This window comes from Aegilops tauschii, chromosome 2 (genome assembly GCF_002575655.3).
Source record: "Aegilops tauschii subsp. strangulata cultivar AL8/78 chromosome 2, Aet v6.0, whole genome shotgun sequence".
NCBI lineage: Eukaryota > Viridiplantae > Streptophyta > Magnoliopsida > Poales > Poaceae > Aegilops > Aegilops tauschii.
Window position 1 is genome coordinate 198,744,304 of NC_053036.3, and position 18,510 is coordinate 198,762,813.

At 45.4% G+C, this 18,510-nt stretch overlaps 2 protein-coding genes and 1 non-coding gene across 3 annotated transcripts; 1 reads left to right on the top strand and 2 right to left on the bottom strand.

The window, feature by feature from the left end:
- Nucleotides 1-8,903: 8,903 nt before the first annotated feature.
- Nucleotides 8,904-11,271, top strand: LOC109776545 (glucose-6-phosphate/phosphate translocator 2, chloroplastic). Its single transcript, XM_020335195.4, has 5 exons — nt 8,904-9,502; nt 9,629-9,854; nt 10,186-10,408; nt 10,671-10,884; nt 10,989-11,271. Exons 1-5 carry the CDS (start codon nt 9,023-9,025, stop codon nt 10,998-11,000), a joined length of 1,155 nt encoding a protein of 384 aa, XP_020190784.2. The 5' UTR covers nt 8,904-9,022; the 3' UTR covers nt 11,001-11,271.
- A 1,101-nt stretch (nt 11,272-12,372) lies between these two features.
- Nucleotides 12,373-14,310, bottom strand: LOC109776546 (large ribosomal subunit protein eL42z/eL42y). Its single transcript, XM_020335196.4, has 4 exons — nt 14,103-14,310; nt 12,984-13,163; nt 12,721-12,795; nt 12,373-12,633 (listed from the first exon to the last, which is right to left on the bottom strand). The coding sequence occupies exons 1-4, from the start codon at nt 14,103-14,105 to the stop codon at nt 12,574-12,576; spliced, it is 318 nt and encodes a 105-aa protein (XP_020190785.1). The 5' UTR covers nt 14,106-14,310; the 3' UTR covers nt 12,373-12,573.
- On the bottom strand, nt 13,321-13,392 carry LOC120975087 (small nucleolar RNA R66). The gene has a single exon (XR_005770925.1). It is a non-coding gene; the product is annotated as a small nucleolar RNA R66 (small nucleolar RNA).
- Nucleotides 14,311-18,510: the final 4,200 nt, after the last annotated feature.

The window sequence follows — 18,510 nt, forward strand, 5'->3', positions numbered from 1 at the left end:
ATTCATTGCTAAGAATGGATCCTTTCTAGAGAAGGAGTTTCTCTCGAAAGAAGTGAGTGGGAGGAAAGTAGAACTTGATGAGGTAATTGTACCTGCTCCCTTAGTGGAAACTAGTTCATCACAGAAATCTGTTCCTGTGACTCCTACACCAATTAGTGAGGAAGCTAATGATGATGATCATGTAACTTCAGATCAAGTTACTACCGAACCTCGTAGGTCAACCAGAGTGAGATCCACACCAGAGTGGTACGGTAATCCTATTCTGGAGGTCATGTTACTTGACCATGACGAACCTACGAGCTATGAGGAAGCGATGATGAGCCCAGATTCCGCGAAATGGTTTGAGGCCATGAAATCTGAGATGGGATCCATGTATGAGAACAAAGTATGGACTTTGATTGACTTGCCCAAATGATCGGCAAGCCATTGAGATTAAATGGATCTTCAAGAGGAAGACGGACGCTGATAGTAGTGTTACTATCTACAAAGCTAGAATTGTCGCAAAAGATTTTCGACAAGTTCAAGGTGTTGACTACGATGAGAGTTTCTCACTCGTATCTATGCTTAAGTCTGTCCGAATCATGTTAGCAATTGCCGCATTTTATGAAATCTGGCAAATGGATAAACAAAAGTGCATTCCTTAATGGATTTATTAAAGAAGAGTTGATATGATGCAACCAGAAGGTTTTGTCGATCCTAAAGGTGTTAACAAAATATGCAAGCTCCAGCGATCCATCTATGGACTGGTGCAAGCATCTCGGAGTTGGAATATACGCTTTGATGAGTTGATCAAAGCATATAGTTTTATACAGACTTACGGTGAAGCTTGTATTTACTAGAAAGTGAGAGGGAGCACTACAACATTTCTGATAAGTATATGTGAATGACATATTGTTGATCGGAAATAATGTAGAATTATTCTGCAAAGCATAAAGGAGTGTTTGAAAGGAGTTTTTCAAAGAAAGACCTCGGTGAAGCTGCTTACATATTGAGCATCAAGATCTATAGAGATAGATCAAAACGCTTGATAAGTTTTTCAATGAGTACATACCTTGACAAGATTTTGAAGTAGTTCAAAATGGAACAGTCAAAGAAAGAGTTCTTGCATGTGTTACAAGGTGTGAAATTGAGTTAGACTCAAAGCCCGACCATGGCAGAAGATAGAAAGAGAATGAAAGTCATTCCCTATGCCTCAGCCATAGGTTCTATAAAGTATGCCATGCTATGTACCAGATCTATTGTGTACCCTACACTGATTTTGGCAAGGGAGTACAATAGTGATCTAGGAGTAGATCACTGGACAGCGGTCAAAATTATCCTTAGTGGAATAAGGATATGTTTCTCGATTATGGAGGTGACAAAAGATTCATCGTAAAAGGGTTACATCGATACAAGTTTTGGCACTGATCCAGATGACTCTAAGTCTTCATCTGTATACATATTGAAAGTGGGAGTAATTAGCTAAAGTAGCTCCGTGCAGAGCATTGTAGACATAGAAATTTGCAAAATACATACGGATCTGAATATGGCAGACCCGTTGACTAAACTTCTCTCACAAACAAAACATGATCACACCTTAGTACTCTTTGGGTGTTAATCACATAGCGATGTGAACTAGATTATTGACTCTAGTAAACCCTTTGGGTGTTGGTCACATGACGATGTGACCTATGGGTTTTAATCACACGGTGATGTGAGCTATTGATGTTAAATCACATGGCGATGTGATCTAGATTATTGACTCTAGTGCAAGTGGAAGACTGAAGGAAATATGCCCTAGAGGCAATAATAAAGTTATTATTTATTTCCTTATTTCATGATAAATGTTTATTATTCATGCTAGAATTGTATTAACCGGAAACATAATACTTGTGTGAATACATAGACAAATAGAGTGTCACTAGTATGCCTCTACTTGACTAGCTCGTTGATCAAAGATGGTTATGTTTCCTAGCCATAGACATGAGTTGTCATTTGATTAACGGGATCACATCATTAGGATAATGATGTGATTGACTTGACCCATTCCGTTAGCTTAGCACTTGATCGTTTAGTATTCTGGTATTGCTTTCTTCATGACTTATACATGTTCCTATGACTATGAGATTATGCAACTTCCGTTTACCGGAGGAACACTTTGTGTGCTACCAAACATCACAACGTAACTGGGTGATTATAAAGGTGCTCTACAGGTGTCTCCGAAGGTACTTGTTGGGTTGGCGTATTTCGAGATTAGGATTTGTCACTCCGATTGTCGGAGAGGTATCTCTGGGCCCACTCAGTAATGCACATCACTATAAGCCTTGCAAGCATTGCAACTAATGAGTTAGTTGCGGGATGATGTATTACGGAACGAGTAAAGAGACTTGCCGGTAACGAGATTGAACTAGGTATTGAGATACCGACGATCGAATCTCGGGCAAGTAACATACCGATGACAAAGGGAACAACGTATGTTGTTATGCGGTTTGACCGATAAAGATCTTCGTAGAATATGTGGGTGCCAATATGAGCATCCAGGTTCCGCTATTGGTTATTGACCGGAGACGTGTCTCGGTCATGTCTACATTGTTCTCGAACCCGTAGGGTCCGCACGCTTAAAGTTCGATGACGGTTATATTATGAGTTTATGTGTTTTGATGTACCGAAGGTAGTTCGGAGTCCCAGATGAGATCGGGGACATGACGAGGAGTCTCAAAATGGTCAAGACGTAAAGATCAATATATTGGACGACTATATTCGGACATCGGAAAGGTTCCGAGTGATTCGGGTATTTTTCGGAGTACCGGAGAGTTACGGGAATTCGCCGGGGAGTATATGGGCCTTAATGGGCTTTAGGGGAGAGAGAGAGGAGAGGCTGGGCGCCCCCCCCAAGGCCTAGTCCGAATTGGACTAGGGGGAGGGGCTGCGCCCCCTCCTTCCTTCTCTTCTCTCTCCCCTTTCCTTGACTCCTACTCCTACTACTTGGAAGGGGGGGGGAATCCTACTCCCGGTGGGAGTAGGACTCCTCTTAGGGCGCGCCATAGAGAGGGTCGGCCCTCCCCCTTCTCCAGTCCTTTATATACGGGGAGGGGGCCACCCCTTGGAGACAAAAAAATTGATCCCTTGGATCTCTTAGCCGTGTGCGGTGCCCCCTCCTCCATAGTCCACCTTGATAATATCGTAGCGGTGCTTAGGCGAAGCCCTGCGTCGTTAGAACATCATCATCGTCACCACGCCGTCGTGCTGACGGGACTCTCCCTCAAAGCTCGGCTGGATCGGACGAGGGACGTCATCGAGCTGAACGTGTGCTGAACTCGGAGGTGTCGTACGTTCGGTACTTGATTGGTCGGATCGTGAAGACGTACGACTACATCAACCGCGTTGTGCTAACGCTTCCGCTTTCGGTCTACGAGGGTACGTGGACACACTCTTCCCTCTCGTTGCTATGCATCACCATGATCCTGTGTGTGCATAGGATGTTTTTTTAAATTACTACGTTCCCCAACATATCCTCCCAACCTCGAAGCCCCGACCAACACTCCACAGTCCCAAGATGGCGCCTTCAAGAAGTAAAATGACGTCTCACCGCCCAATCCGGAGATTTGGGGTGTGGGGGGGGGGGGGTGGGGCGGAGGTACCGTGAAATAGTAGGAGAGGCTCCTACTATGTAAATATATTTAAAAAGAATGAGGTTACAAGTTACATATGTACAAGCCCATTCTGCCACTTTGTACACGAGATTTTGGGTTTTCACATGGGACTCAGAGGTGGAGGGCAGGTAGGATGTCGATGCCGCCTACAGGAAGGGGAACAACGCCCGGGGCACCGCCGACATTGTGGTAAGAGAGCAACAACGGGCTGTCGGGGCAAGAAGGGGATCAAGGAAGGAGACCACCATCTCAGGTCCGCTCTAAGGACCGACGAGGAGGCCCCGAGAGCACGCTCCATGCTCGCCGCCGACCTGTTGCATGTGTGACCAAGGGCGGCGCACCTCCGCACACCACGCGCAGACCAACACCACCACGGAGCCCTTCACACCACCATCAGACGCCAGCCCTGTCGCCACCGCCCGCCGCAGGACCGTTGCGCCCTCCGCTAGCCCAGTGCCGCTGACCGACCTCACCATCCTGCACTTGCCGCCATTGGCAAGGGAAGAGCGGTCCCGCCGCCGTCGATGTCAACAAGGCTTCGCTCATCAGCGCTAGCTGGCGGCGGCGAGGGGAGGGGGGGAAAGGGGAGAGCTCCGCCAGCGGCTAGGGGTTTCTCCTCTAGGTCGCTCACGGGGGCGTCACGGGAGGGAGAGAAGGGGAGGAAAGAAGGAAGACTTGTGTAAGCTCATAGGTTTCAATAAGGTTGCTATAGTAATATGGATGCCTAGAGTCTCAACAAGCTCTTCTCACGGTGTGTCGCTGATAGATCCAGAAGGAAACGAAACCAATATCTTCAATGACTTGTCTATAATTTCATATTGTTGTAAGGAACTCTCGTAGTGACATGCCGTTGGGTCTTCTTTTGATGAATAAATAAATAGAAGAGGGTCAAAAATAAGAATATTCACAAGATATTCTAGTACCATAGTGAAGGAAAATAGGAAATAAATTGACGAATAAACATTTTTGCATCGAAAAAAGATACTCCCAAAACCAGTGGTGAAAAGATCATGAATTGGCCAAACTGCCTCCTTTCTCCTTTGCGCATTCCCCATAAATACCTTCTTCCTCCCCATCTCCCCCTCCATCATCACACACCAGAGGCACAAAGCCGCAACAGGCACATTCGCATACCAACGCAACACCCAGACAAACCCCAAGAAATCACTAGCCGCACCTCCATCCCCAAAATGCTGGCCGCCTTCGTGAAGTTCTCCGGATTTTGGGCGAGACACGGTTGTCGAACGCCGACAGGCAAATATCCAACCCCCTTGAAACCGCCTCTCGCTTTGAGACCGGCCTGTGGATTTTGGACGTTCGGATCAGTTCGACGGTTCCGTGGTGAAGGCCTAAAATGTGTTTGGATCCTCCGATCACATGGAGATACGGGGTGTGTTTTTTTTTTTTCGAAACTCAGGCGATTTGGTGAGCCGTTGGAGCGCTCAGGCGATGCATGAAATGGACGTGTCTCTAGATGTGACCGTTTCAACCAATGCAACGATTCAATCGACGCCGTGGCTGCATGCAAGAGCCGACTTTACAAGGGACATGTCCATTCGTTTACAAGGAGTCAAGGACACACCATTGCAACCAACACGACCGCCTGTTGATCTTTCTTTTTTTTTGCGAGGAGACCGCCTGTCGATCAACGTTGTCCTGTCTTTTCAACGATGCACCAGGCGGCTAATTAACATATTATGCCTAAAAGCAACTGGCGTTACATGAAGCCCTAGTTCACGCACCTGCGCAAGTCCAAATAGCCTTTAAAGACCGTTTCGCACTTTCATACACTCCAAAGGGCATGACTTTTCAATCATTGCATGTCCATCGCCGGCAATTAGCTCTCCTTAATTAATCATATCTATGATAGTATTAAGATCTAGTAGTAATAATTAAACGTCATCTTTTCATTGGGCATATGCATTGCACTTGCACTTGCTTATATGCACCTGCCCGTAGTAGTAGTATCATAAGTTAGTATCAGAATGAGCCAAACATATACATTGCACTTGCTTATATGCACCTTTATACGGAGTACATGCACATATATATTATTTATCGATCCAGATATCCAATTAGTGAAAAGATACCTCGGAGGTGGACACAAGGCACTTGTGCCCAACATAGAAGAAAAGAGTACTGTAGAAGAAAACTCAACACCGTTATAAGTAGTACTATTTTGAAGAGAGAGCAGAAGGTACTAATATCCATAATTCTAACTCATTAATGTCTACTAATCGACAATTTAAGTGTATGTTTTCATGGAGGGTAATTTAAGTGTATGTTTTCATGGAGGGTAAATTGCACACATGAATAGTACTTTCTCCGTTTTTATTTACTTTGTATATTAGATTTGGTCAAAGTCAAACTTTGTAAACTTTGACTAAGCTTGTAGACAAAAATATCAACATATACAATAACAAATCAATAACATCAGATTTATTATTGAATACACTTTCACATCATATAGATTTGTTATTGTAAATGATTATATTTTTGTATAAATTTGATCAAACTCTATAAAATTTGATTTCAGTCAACTCTAATATGCAAAGTAAATAAAAACGGAGCGAGTATTTCAGTGAGCCAAATGGAGAAAAGAAGGGCTACACGATTCGCGATGCCGCACGACTAGATCGGCAGGACGTCAGTCTAGGTGGATACGACAGCAAGACGTCAGTCTAGGTGGATACGACAGCAAGACGTCAGCCTAAACAATTTAATATCAGAATTATTCCTAGGGGAACCATGCCTTAATTGGAGCTGGGTAGGCAGCGGTGTGTTCGTGTCTCGGGCAAATTTGACAAATTTGACCTATAGACGAAATCAAATCACAGAATGAACTATCCGTGAAACTATTTCACGCGGCTGACTTTTTTGTGTGACGTCCGACACGAAGGCGCCACACTACACTGTGCAACGCCTCACAGATAGGCGCTACACGGCCAACGCCGCACCCGTGTGATCAGAAAATTACTAAGTCAGTGTGCAGCGCCTAGCTCCTAGGCGTTGCACTAGTGCAGCGCCTAGCTTCCAGGCGTTGCACTAGTGCAGCGCCTGAGAGCTAGGCGCCACAGGTCAGCCGCGTAAAATAGTTTTACGGACAGTTCATTCTGTGATTTGATTTCGTGTCTCGCAGCCGGCGGCTCCGCGATGGTCAGATTCGGGCCGTCATTGCCGCATGCATACTCTGGATTTGACAAACATGCGGTGGTTGAGAGGGGTTTGTCCCCTTGCTGCTGCGGTGCGGCAACTTCCTTCTGAGAAAGAAAACCGTTGAATCGAAGCCCAACGGTATATGTGCAGCAATTCTCGGGATCGACGGTGCGAAACACTTGGTACCAATGAAAAGTCAGATGCATGCGGCTTACAGTACAACCGAAGAACAGGCCGCTATCCTGAAAGCTGAAAGTCACCATGCATGGCTGGATGCCCTTCATAGACCAACGGATGGAAACTCAGCTCGTTCCGAATAGAAACAATTGCGTTCACGTTGCTAGGAAATTTCTCTCGTCATTTTTTTACACGTGCAAAATGCTAGTATATGCCATCGGTGTTGCAGTGTTACAAGTCATAGGCACCATTGCAAACACGCAAAGCTGGTACCAACAAAAAATGTAGTTGCTCCGCTTTCTCTTTCTAAGAAATGTCTCTATTTATTCCGAGTGGTAGATAAATTGTACAAAGCACTGAAATGAACAAAGACACAATTTAACCTATTCAAATGGCTAAGTAGGCGAAAATGAGAACTCAGCCGAAAAAAATGTGCATTCTTTCAATTTCAGTGCCATCTTTTTGCGAGAGAAAATTTGTTTCTCAAAACAAGAAAAATCTTGCAAATCATGATGAACCGTTGCATACTTCATTGACCGGCTAGCGTCCAAGAGTTGTACTATTCTACTATGTGGAAGTACCGAGTAATTCATGTGCGATAATACTATCTCTGTTTCCATTTAACCGTCAAAATGTCTTATATTTAGAAACAAATGGAGTACTTCATAGTGGTAGTCCATACTAACATTTCCAAGCGAGTAATTTTCCAAGGTATCAAAGAATCATGAAATTGACACGTCGATTTAATTCTAAAATTTGACACATGAATAGGCGTGCCGACAATTATGAACATGATGTGTAATTGTATAATGAAATTCAATTTCGCTTCATAATAAGACGGGACTAATTCTGTTTTTGACCTTTGGAGAGGGGGGGGGGGCAACAACCGATGCTAGGTTGCGAATAAGAAAAAGAATCCCTCCCAAAGAGGGACTTGCGTATGAATATCTAGTCCGTTTATCGGTGAGACAATAGATAACTAAGCCGATGATTACTAGGTCACCTGAGAGGATGACCAACCACACCAGGACTAAGCTCGGCGGCTACAACGTCTCATTTTCTAAGAAGGAGGGACTCTTTCGATTTTGAAAGCTTGGTATAACAATGGCATTTGCAGTGCCTTTTACTGTTGGTTCACTGCATTTTTCTAGGCTCCAACATGCGGCTTACAATCGAAGGAAAGAGGCAGCTTAGTATATTTTTTATGTGATTTTATTTTCTATTGTTTGTTTTGTGTCATGTCTTTTTCAGTGTGCTGGCTATTATTTCCCTTGATAATTATTAGATATAAAAAGTCATTCCGTGTCTTTTTAAAAGAAATATAATCATCTCTCTTTATTTATATATATATAAATAATCCTATCTATTTTCAAGTGATATATAAATTATACTGATGCATAAATGAACAAAACCACAAATTAACTTATCTAAAGGGCTATATTTTTCTTCTTTGAGGCGGCGATTTGCTACGTAGATCACGGTCGTCAGTATGTCCTGATTTAAATCAATGACTTTTCATCCGCTACGTCTATAAGCTCATAGGTTTTAACAAGGATGCTCCAGTAAACTGGATGCCCAGAGTTGATAACAAGGTTTGCTTACAGTGTGCCGCCTACCGACCCAGAATGAAAACCACACAAATTTCTTCAAATGACTTGTCTGTAATTTCATATTCTTGTAAGGAACTTCTCGTAGGGACGTGCCTTTGGGCCTTCTTGTTGATAAATAAATAAATAAAAGAGGGTCAAAAACAAGAATATTCACAAGATATTCTAGTAGTACCATAGTGCAGGAAAATAGGGCATAAATTAAATTAACGAATAAACATTTTTTTGCATCGAAAAAAGATACTCCTAAAACCAGTGGCGAAAAGATCATGAACTGGCCAAACCGCCTCCCTTCTCCTTCGCGCATCCCCCATAAATACCTTCTTCCACCCCATCTCCCCCTCCACCATCACAAACCGGCGGCACAGACCCGCACCAGGCGCATTCGCATACCACCGCAACACACAGACAAACCCCAAGAAATCACCAGCCGCGCCTCCCGCCGCCAAAATGCTGGCCGCCGCCGCCTCCGTGAAGTTCTCCCCGGCGTCCGCCGGTACCAGTAGCACCACCAAGTTGGCCTTCAAGCCTGTCCACCTCCCTTTCCTCCCCAACGCCGTCCCGCGTCCCCTCTCCCTCTCGGCGCGTCCTCTGTACCGCCAGGAGCCGTTCCTGGCGGCGGCCCGCAACGACCGTGCCGCGTCAACGGCGCCCCCTGCAGCCACCGCGGATGGCGCGCGGCCGGTGGAGACGGCGGCCGCGCCGGAGGCCGCGAAGAGCGCCAAGATCGGGGTCTACTTCGCCACGTGGTGGGCGCTGAACGTGATCTTCAACATATACAACAAGAAGGTGCTGAATGCGTTCCCGTACCCGTGGCTCACGTCGACCCTGTCCCTGGCCGCCGGCTCCGCCATCATGCTCGTGTCCTGGGCCACCAGGATCGCCGAGGCGCCCCAGACGGACCTCGATTTCTGGAAGGCTCTCTCTCCGGTGAGCGTCCTGCGCACGCGTGGCTTCTTGGCGCGCTCTGTTCTTGCCAATCTCACCGGCACGTACGTCTTCTCGATGTGCTGATGCTTGTGTGTTGGGAATTTTTTGATTTTTGCGTCCGAGCAGGTGGCGATTGCGCACACGATCGGGCACGTGGCGGCGACGGTGAGCATGGCGAAGGTGGCCGTGTCCTTCACGCACATCATCAAGAGCGCGGAGCCGGCGTTCAGCGTGCTCGTCTCGAGATTCTTCCTCGGCGAGCACTTCCCGTTGCCGGTCTACTTCTCCCTCCTCCCGATCATAGGTGGATGCGCTCTCGCGGCCGTCACCGAGCTCAATTTCAACATGATTGGTGAGGACTCCCATTTTGTTGAACCTTGAAATTACCTCCAGCAGGTACCACCACATAAGAAATATCGTCACTTTTGCTAGTACACAACAGATATTTTTCAGTAGTACTCCATTTACGAAGAACCTTAACTGTCCACAAGTCCTGAGGTCTATAATTTAGCACGTATATTGTACCAAAAGCTTTGTCTTTGATGTCAAAATTGGACAACGTTGTACTTTTGGGTACGACTTTGGTATCGGTCCTTGAAAGTAGGCGGTTTAATTGAACATTATATAGATTTCGTTTGACACTGTTGATTCTGATGATACCACGTGTGCTCAATTCACTGTAGGATTCCTGGGGGCGATGATCTCCAACCTGGCTTTTGTGTTCCGGAACATATTCTCCAAGAAAGGGATGAAGGGCAAGTCGGTGAGCGGGATGAACTACTATGCCTGCCTCTCCATGCTGTCCCTGGTGATCCTCCTCCCTTTCGCCTTCGCCATGGAGGGCCCCAAGGTGTGGGCTGCAGGCTGGCAGAATGCAGTCGCCGAGATCGGTCCCAACTTCGTCTGGTAAGCTCCATCACAGCACGTGACTGCTTGCCAGTTCGCTGTCATAAGTTCATAGCCACCATGTCAGTTGTGTTGATGCTTAGCAATTCTAAATGCTTAATGAACTTTGGAGACGAACTATAGCATAGCAGTGTAGCATTCATGCTTCAGAATGAATTGGCACAAGTTCATTCACACAAGACTAAGATTTTGATAGTTTGGGTGATGATTCAGCTGGTTAACGTGTGTAAATAAATGGATTCCTCTGTGTGTTGGTATGTAGGTGGGTGGCGGCGCAGAGCGTGTTCTACCACCTGTACAACCAGGTGTCGTACATGTCGCTGGACGAGATCTCGCCGCTGACATTCAGCGTGGGCAACACCATGAAGCGCATCTCGGTCATCGTCGCGTCCATCATCATCTTCCGCACGCCGGTGCAGCCCGTCAACGCGCTCGGGGCGGCCATCGCCATCCTCGGAACCTTCATCTACTCCCAGGTGATCCATCTCACACGTCTCACTTACCTCACCGCGTACGTAAGGAAGAAGGAAGCAAGCAATTCAGAATTTGACACTAAAACTTTGTTGGCCTCGTGTTGCAGGCAAAGCAGTAAGGGAAAACCATCGAAACGATGTCTCTTCCGACGAGAGTCGGCCCGGCGGCGTTCGGACACTATATGTTGTTGAGCATATCTAATTAAGGACCCCCCTTGTAATATTATATACTCGTATTAGGAACCTTCTTCTTCCTTTTTCCTTTTTTTTCTAGGTTTAGCTGCGGATGTCTCTGAATTCTTCGTTTGTTGTTCCGTGACCATGGTGCTGATGATGTAGAGAGGTGAATGAATCCATCCAAATAAAGTTGCCAGGAATTTTTGCCCCCGATCTCCAGCCTACTTATAACGTGGTCCAAAACAAGTCGCGTGGTTGAGAATGCATCGGCCCAGATTGTTTCCTTGCTGGCGATGGATACAGGGGCATGGCGGCGTCGTGCAATTTGCGAAGCCGAGATCTCTGCGATGAGTGCGACGTTGGAGCGTAGCTCCTTCCCTTTGCTTGTTGCCTTGCCCTCCTCTCTTGTTTGGGAGCTTGTGCTGGGTCCCCGGCTCGTTTTGCCGAATACCCGGCGTTTGGGCGCGGCATATGCCCCCCGTCGCATATATTCTTTGGTTCAACGTCACCTTTTCCGGTGCTCAAAGGGGCGATGGGTTTGGTCTTCGATCCCGACGTTTCTTTCGGTGCTTTTTGGGAGCAGGAAACATCCTCAGGCTGGTCATAGTGGGAGTAACTTAGACTAGTGTCATGCATATGACACTAGTCTAAGTTACTACCTTCATAATGCAAAGTAATATAATAGTAGTATTATAGATGGCTTCATTTATTAGCCCATAGACTCATCTTGTCTTGAAAAGCGCTATGTTACAGTAACATATTATGTTACCATCTCTCATTAATTACTTGCACATAAGCAGAATTTTCTCGAAGTACGCTATGTTACTAGCTAAGTTCCACTATGACTAGCCTCTTATCGATGGAACACCTTTCTAGGCGTAATCTACAATGCGAAGAGTAGGAAACCTCATATCGATGAAATAGCTTTCTAGGGGAGTCCATCACTACAAGAAATCAGTTGGATTCATCCCATGACAGCACGGTTGGCGATATTTCGAAAGAGGAATAGGGGTTTAAAGCAGGAACTTGTATTAAGATGGGAATTATGTGCGAGGATATGTAGAACCTATTCCGTTTTGATTCGTGGGAATGACTAAATAAGAAACGGAGGAAAGTTATGATAGAATTTCAAGATGGGACTCACTAATTCCTTCTTGATTTCAAATCCCCATTCCCTAGCTCTAATTACCCACAACTAGACACGTTGGGCAGGAAGAACCCTTCGCAATTTCCCCAGCAGTCACTGATAACAGCTTTCATATGCCAAAAAGAATATGCAAAGCTCAAATTACCATGTCAATCAACTCCATGCTGTTAAAATAAAGACATTATACGGAATGAAAGAGGATTCAAGCTACAAAACTTCACTTAGCCAAAAGTCGCCTCTTGCTTAAATGCGAGACACAGGAGTTTGGATACATGACAAGGTCTGATTAATTTAACTCCTAACAACAAACTCTTAACACAAGTAGTAATACTTCTTGACCACCACCACTCCAGATAGGTGAAAGCAGTCTAGAAAAGAGATGTCCCCTTGCCCTTCTTGTCTCCACCGATCTCAAAATGCTTGCACCTCTGCATAGATAGAGGAATAATAAAGAATGAGCAAGCACAACAAAATAAAAAGAAAAATGATCATTTTTCAAGATAAAAGGAACAAACCTTGATGGCACGCTGGGAGTAGTGCTTGCAGCTCTGGCATTGCAGCTTCAGCACAATCTTCTTTGTGGTTTTTGCCTGAAAAACGTCACAACATTAGCATTGCATAGCTGCTTCTAATCTTTATTTATCAGACAAATACACTACACAGGCACACCATAAGTACTATGGCGGTGAATTGGTAGACAAATCAGATAAACTAAAATGAACTATATATATCATGTTGGCAGGTCGGTAGACAATCACAAGCAACGATGCTGCCATACCTTCTTGTGGAAAACAGGCTTGGTCTGACCACCATATCCCGACTGCTTCCTGTCATAACGACGCTTTCCCTGGGCAGACAGACTGTCCTTACCCTTCTTGTACTGAGTGACCTTATGAAGTGTGTGCTTCTTGCACTCCTTGTTTTTGCAGTAGGTCTTCTTGGTCTTCGGAACATTCACCTAAATAGCATTTGCAACAAAACTAGTGTTCAAATAGGGTTTGCATGAAACTGGATACATGTTCGGATGGCATTGCAATAATAAAAAAGGGCTATAGAAACAAGTGCAGGAATGTTCAAAAAATACTAAGAAAACCTATAGTACAAACTTCAATTAGGTCCTCAGAAACATGCTTATGGTTGTCATCATAACGATAATCAGGTCTGAAAGATTTCATGCCATAGTAGGACCCCAAAATTCAATATCAAATATTAAACAATAAGATTTGAAATTGCAGCATAAGCTACGTACATAAGAAGATGATATATCACTTGGCAAGAGAGAAGCACCCCAAGTTAAGGTGAAACATTAGATGGAATTAATGACAAATGGTTATCCGCCAAGGGAATGCATGCCCAGTTTTACTGATCAGGTTTTAGTAGTATCATGAAATGTGAAGTTGCCTGAGGCACAGCCTTGACAAGGTCACTTCACAAGATTACACATTTAAAGATGCATGAATACAAGCTATAGTGACCAAATTAGATTTGATCCTGACACGAAGATCTATTGATTCCTTCTCAAACAAAGAGCGCGCCCGCCTGACATAACCAGTACAACAATTTACATATCTGAGGAACATCTACTACTTGGTAATTAGGAACGTGAAGCGGTACAAGATCCCATGCAAATATACAGTAATCAAGAACTAGTGTACATGGTTCAGAGATCTATAACTCGGAAACTTGATCAAAGAAACCCTAAAACTGAAGAACTAATCGTTTAGTCCGCGTGGATACACCAAAGCTAGAGGTTCTTACGCTAGCATCAAACCTACAGCACGAAATCTAGCAGCTATCGATCCCACGTAACAAGCAAAGCAGGGAAAACAGCATGGATTGGCACGGATATGACAAGAGATTAAGCTTTCGGGGTGATGGAGAGGAAGGAAACGCGTACCATTTTGACGGCCGGGGAGATGGGACTCCGGCGTGCTTCCCTTTCTGGTGGAGGAGTTGCGGCAAGTGGCGGCGGGCAGGGAGAGGGGTGTGGTTTTGTGGCCCTGTGCTCGCGAGCTAGGGTTTGCGAGTCACGAGACCGTCGCTTCCTTCATGGGCCTGAATGCCACTTTTATGATCAACCAACCGCGCGCTTCTGTTGGTCAGTTCCCTTCTTGGCCCACCACCAGCCCAGAATGCGAGATGGGCTGGGCTTGCTGGTAGTATGACGAATGGGTTGAACTGTGTGAGCGATCTGGCTCACATGAACTAGGAAATACCCCTAAAAAAACATGAATTAGGAAATTGATGGAATCGACTGGAATTTGAATTATTCGGCAGCTATTCCTCCCTCCCTCCCTCTCAGCTATCCGCGTTACAACCGATTGGTCGCAGCCGTCCAAATCCTAGCCAAATGATCGCAAAACTATACAACGGCTATAAGTACTAAGTAGAATCAGGTACCCTCGCTTAACGGGCCTAGTTTGGGCTTACAAGCCACTGGGAAGCTTCTTGGGCCTTGACGATTTGGGTTGTAGTTCTGTAACTATATAGACGTTTGGCTCTTGTCGACAACCCTCGGTTCTTGCACAAACGCCCTCTTCAGTAGTGGATGTACTTCCCTGCAGGATGCTGACCCCGCCTCCCGAAACGACTTGTCCCCAAGCCGAAGCCCGACGATTTTTTTTGCTTACGTGGCTGTAATTCTTCCCATGTAGCATCTACTAGAGAGGAGTCACTCCACTGGATCAAACGTTGTGCCACAGTGCTTCGACCAGATTTCCTAACTCGATGCTAAAGGATCTTCGAAGGAACCTGCAGATGAGCAGAGGAAGAGTGAAGTGTTTGTCACACCTTACATTTCATACTAAATCACATGTTTCAACAAAGAAACATGGAAAACCGGGTGAATTTTATTGCCTCGAGGTAACTCCAAGCGATAAGCTACTTCCCCAATCTGGTCAATTATCTTGTATGGGCCATAGTACTTGAAAACTAGTTATGATTTGCTCGATAAACCACAGAAGATTGGACATAGGGATGTAGCTTCAGGAACACCATATCACCAATTTCAAACATTCTCTAAGAGCATCTCCAACAGCCGCCCAACGCGCGGCGCGCTAAAAATTAGTTTGCAGCACGCCGATCGCCTGCTTTGGCGCGGCGAGGAGCGCTGGCTCCAGCGGCCACGGTAAATTTAGCTCACACGCGTAGCTCCACCAGGCGCGCTAAAATGCAGCGCGCGCTCTAGCACAAACAACATATGCGCTCCTAACACAAGCAAGAAGATCAAACACAAACAAAATAAATCAATAATAAATAGTTCAATTTCGTTATTACAACTCAAACAAATAGTTTATCTTTCAATTCAACAAATAATTCAACAATACGACATCAAATGCACAAATCATGATGCTCTTTGTTGGTCATTCCAAGCCCGCCACTCCTCGGTGAGATCCTTCTGAAGATCATCATGCGCTCTGGGACGTCGAATGGCATGATAGGAGGCAACAGAACGGGCCACCCTTTCATCCCTCCGCCGCACTCGCACGGGATGTCCCAAGAACTCATAGTGAGAGTAGTCTACATCTTGGCCACGCTCATTCTTGATGATCATGTTGTGCATGATCACACAAGCGTGCATGCTGTACCAAAGCATCTTTTGATCCCAAAATCTAGTCGGTCCTCTTACAATAGCAAATTGGGCTTGCAAAATCCCAAAAGCTCTCTCCACATCTTTTCTAGCGGTCGCCTGGCATTGTGAAAATCAAGATTTTTCTTACCTTCCGATTTTTTCAACGGCTTCACAAATGTTTGCCACTTTGGGTAGATGCCATCCGCAAGATAGTAGCCATAGTTGTATGTACGCCATTTGCTACAAACTGCATCGGTGGCAGTTCATCATTTGCAATCTTATTCATTAGTGGTGACCGGTTGACAACGTTGATGTCATTCAAAGATCCAGGCATTCCAAAAAAAAGCATGCCAAATCCAAGTCTCTTGATTGGCCACCGCTTAAAGGATTATAGCGGAACCCTTTTTTTGGCCGTGGAATTGCCCATGCCATGCCTTAGGACAATTCTTCCAACTTCAATGCATGAAATCTATTGAGCCAAGCATACCTGGGAAGCAGCGAGCTTTGTTCATCTCCAATAGCCTTGCGGCGTCTTCAGCATTGGGAGATCTCAAACACTCCTGGCCAAACACTTGCACAATTGCGACTGCGAAGCGCTTGACACACATGATGGCTTGGCTCTCACCCATGGCCAAGTGATCATCAACTAGATCACTGGGGATACTGTATGACAACATACGCAAAGCGGCTATCACCTTCTGAAAGGTGCTATGCCCGAGCTCTCCGGAGGCATTCGTCCTTTGCTGAAAAAACCAGTCATGGCTCGCTAGTTTCTCTGCAATGCGCCTGAACAACTCGGTGCTCATCCTAAATGGGCGACGACGACTCGGGGTATGTGGGATTTTCCGCAAAATAATGCCTGATCAATCTGTTGTGGGCATCGATCCTATCCCTCCAATTTTTTTGCCGACCCATAACCGAACCACCGTGCTTCGGTTTTTTATTGATGTGCATAGCTAGGATCATTGCAAGATCCTCCTCCTCTTCCACATCAAATTCTTCTTCAGAAGAATCATACGATGAACTCATCTACAATGTTCAGTTTAAAGTAGGCTATAAAAACTACAAACAACATGCACCAAATTCATGTAAAAAATGTGAAGTTGAAGCAATACATACCTTGCGGGCGTTTTGTCGAACACCTTGCGAGCGCCGAGCGGTAGTGGGCGGTCGGGCGCTGTTCGTCGGAGGACTGCCGCGCGCAACGGGCGGCGATGACTAGAGGGAGACGGGGGAAGCCGCGGCGGTGCGGGGATAGGGCGGGGAAGCGTCGGAACGGTCGCCAGAAGAAATGGATGGCGCGGGCGACGGTGGCGGCGCCAGCGGCTAGATGGGGTGGGTGGAGTTGCGAGCGAGCGCTCGAGAGTCCAGCGCGCGGGAGCGGGCGCAGCAAATAAGCGGTGCGCGATGGCGTTTTGGCCGGCGCGCTGAACTAGATATGTCGCGCGCACGGTTTTTGTGCCTTCGCTGGAGCGCCCGGAGCGGTAGCGCGCGCGCAAAAAGCACTAATTTTTCAACGCGACGCTTATATAGCGCGGCTGTTGGAGATGCTCTAAGTTCTATGTTTGTCTACAAGGTGTTTCACCCTCTGTTGAGTTCTAAGCAAATGTTGCCTCACATAATCAACCACTACTTGTCTATCTTGAAGCCACTGTTAAGTATCTACTTAGGCTACATCATCAGTAGCAGATATGCCAAAATACACGGGGGAATGGTTATACAAAGCTTCAAAAGGAGATTTACCAAATATAGAGTGCTAATTAGTGTTGTAGCAGAACTCACACATAGAAAGCCACTTGCTCCATTTGGTGGGATGAGCACTAATAAAACACCTCAAATAACACATCACTTGTTGGTTGAACCTCTTTGTTTGACCATGTGTAGCTGGGTGATATGCAAAACTCATGTTAAGGTGAGCACCTGTGCTTTTAACTAGAGTTTCCTAGAAGGTACTGGTGAAAATAGGGTCTGTGTCTGACACAATCGAATCGAGCATACCATGTAACTTGTAAACATTATCTAAGAAAACTTCGGCAATCTTTTGAGCGGTGTAAGGATGCTTTAGAGCCATGAAATGACCATATTTTGCAAACTTGTCAATAACGAACAGAGTAAAATCCACTATGACAGTATCCTAGGCTATGTTGCGCATAGGACGAGGAGATAATAGTCATGGATAGTTAACTCTTTCAGGTTTAGCAATACTGAAAAATCACACAGGGTTGTAATTTATTATTGATAAAGCTTTTCATACCAGACCATCTAAACAAGGAATGAATTATGTTACAGGTAACAGGGAATCCAGAATAACCTCCAACAGAACTATCATGAAAGGCAAAATAATTGTGGTGAAGTTCAGGATTGTTGCCAATCAAAATACAATTTTTATATTTAATCAGGCCATTGAGCAGTTGATAGTTAGGCTTAGCATCAAGCTGATCAGATAATTACTGCAATACTATCCACGATCTCTTCTATCCACACAGGCTGAGCTCTAGAAATATGAAATGCTTGAGGAACTTTGGGTCTCCCTGACAATGCATCAACTACTGAATTTTCAGTACCTTTTTTAAGACAATCTGATAGTTGAGCCTCATAAGTTTGGTAAGTGCCATGTGTTTCCAAGTAGTGCGGAGCTTTTGGTTCTGCAAGTGCACTAAACTTTTTTGATCAGTTTTAATAGTGAATTGTTGAATTCTCAGAAAAGCTCTCCATTGTTCCATAGCTAACATAA

Bases quoted from the DNA above. Each gene is read 5' to 3' on its own strand.
- LOC109776546 (XM_020335196.4), bottom strand. The intron at 12,796-12,983 runs GTATGGCAGCAT...GACGTTTTTCAG, and splicing joins AGCCTGTTTTCCACAAGAAG to GCAAAAACCACAAAGAAGAT. The intron at 12,634-12,720 runs GTTTGTTCCTTT...CTATCTATGCAG, and splicing joins ACTCCCAGCGTGCCATCAAG to AGGTGCAAGCATTTTGAGAT.
- LOC109776545 (XM_020335195.4), top strand. From the start codon at position 9,023: ATGCTGGCCGCCGCCGCCTCCGTGAAGTTCTCCCCGGCGTCCGCCGGT. The intron at 9,503-9,628 runs GTGAGCGTCCTG...GCGTCCGAGCAG, and splicing joins TCTGGAAGGCTCTCTCTCCG to GTGGCGATTGCGCACACGAT. The intron at 10,409-10,670 runs GTAAGCTCCATC...GTTGGTATGTAG, and splicing joins ATCGGTCCCAACTTCGTCTG to GTGGGTGGCGGCGCAGAGCG.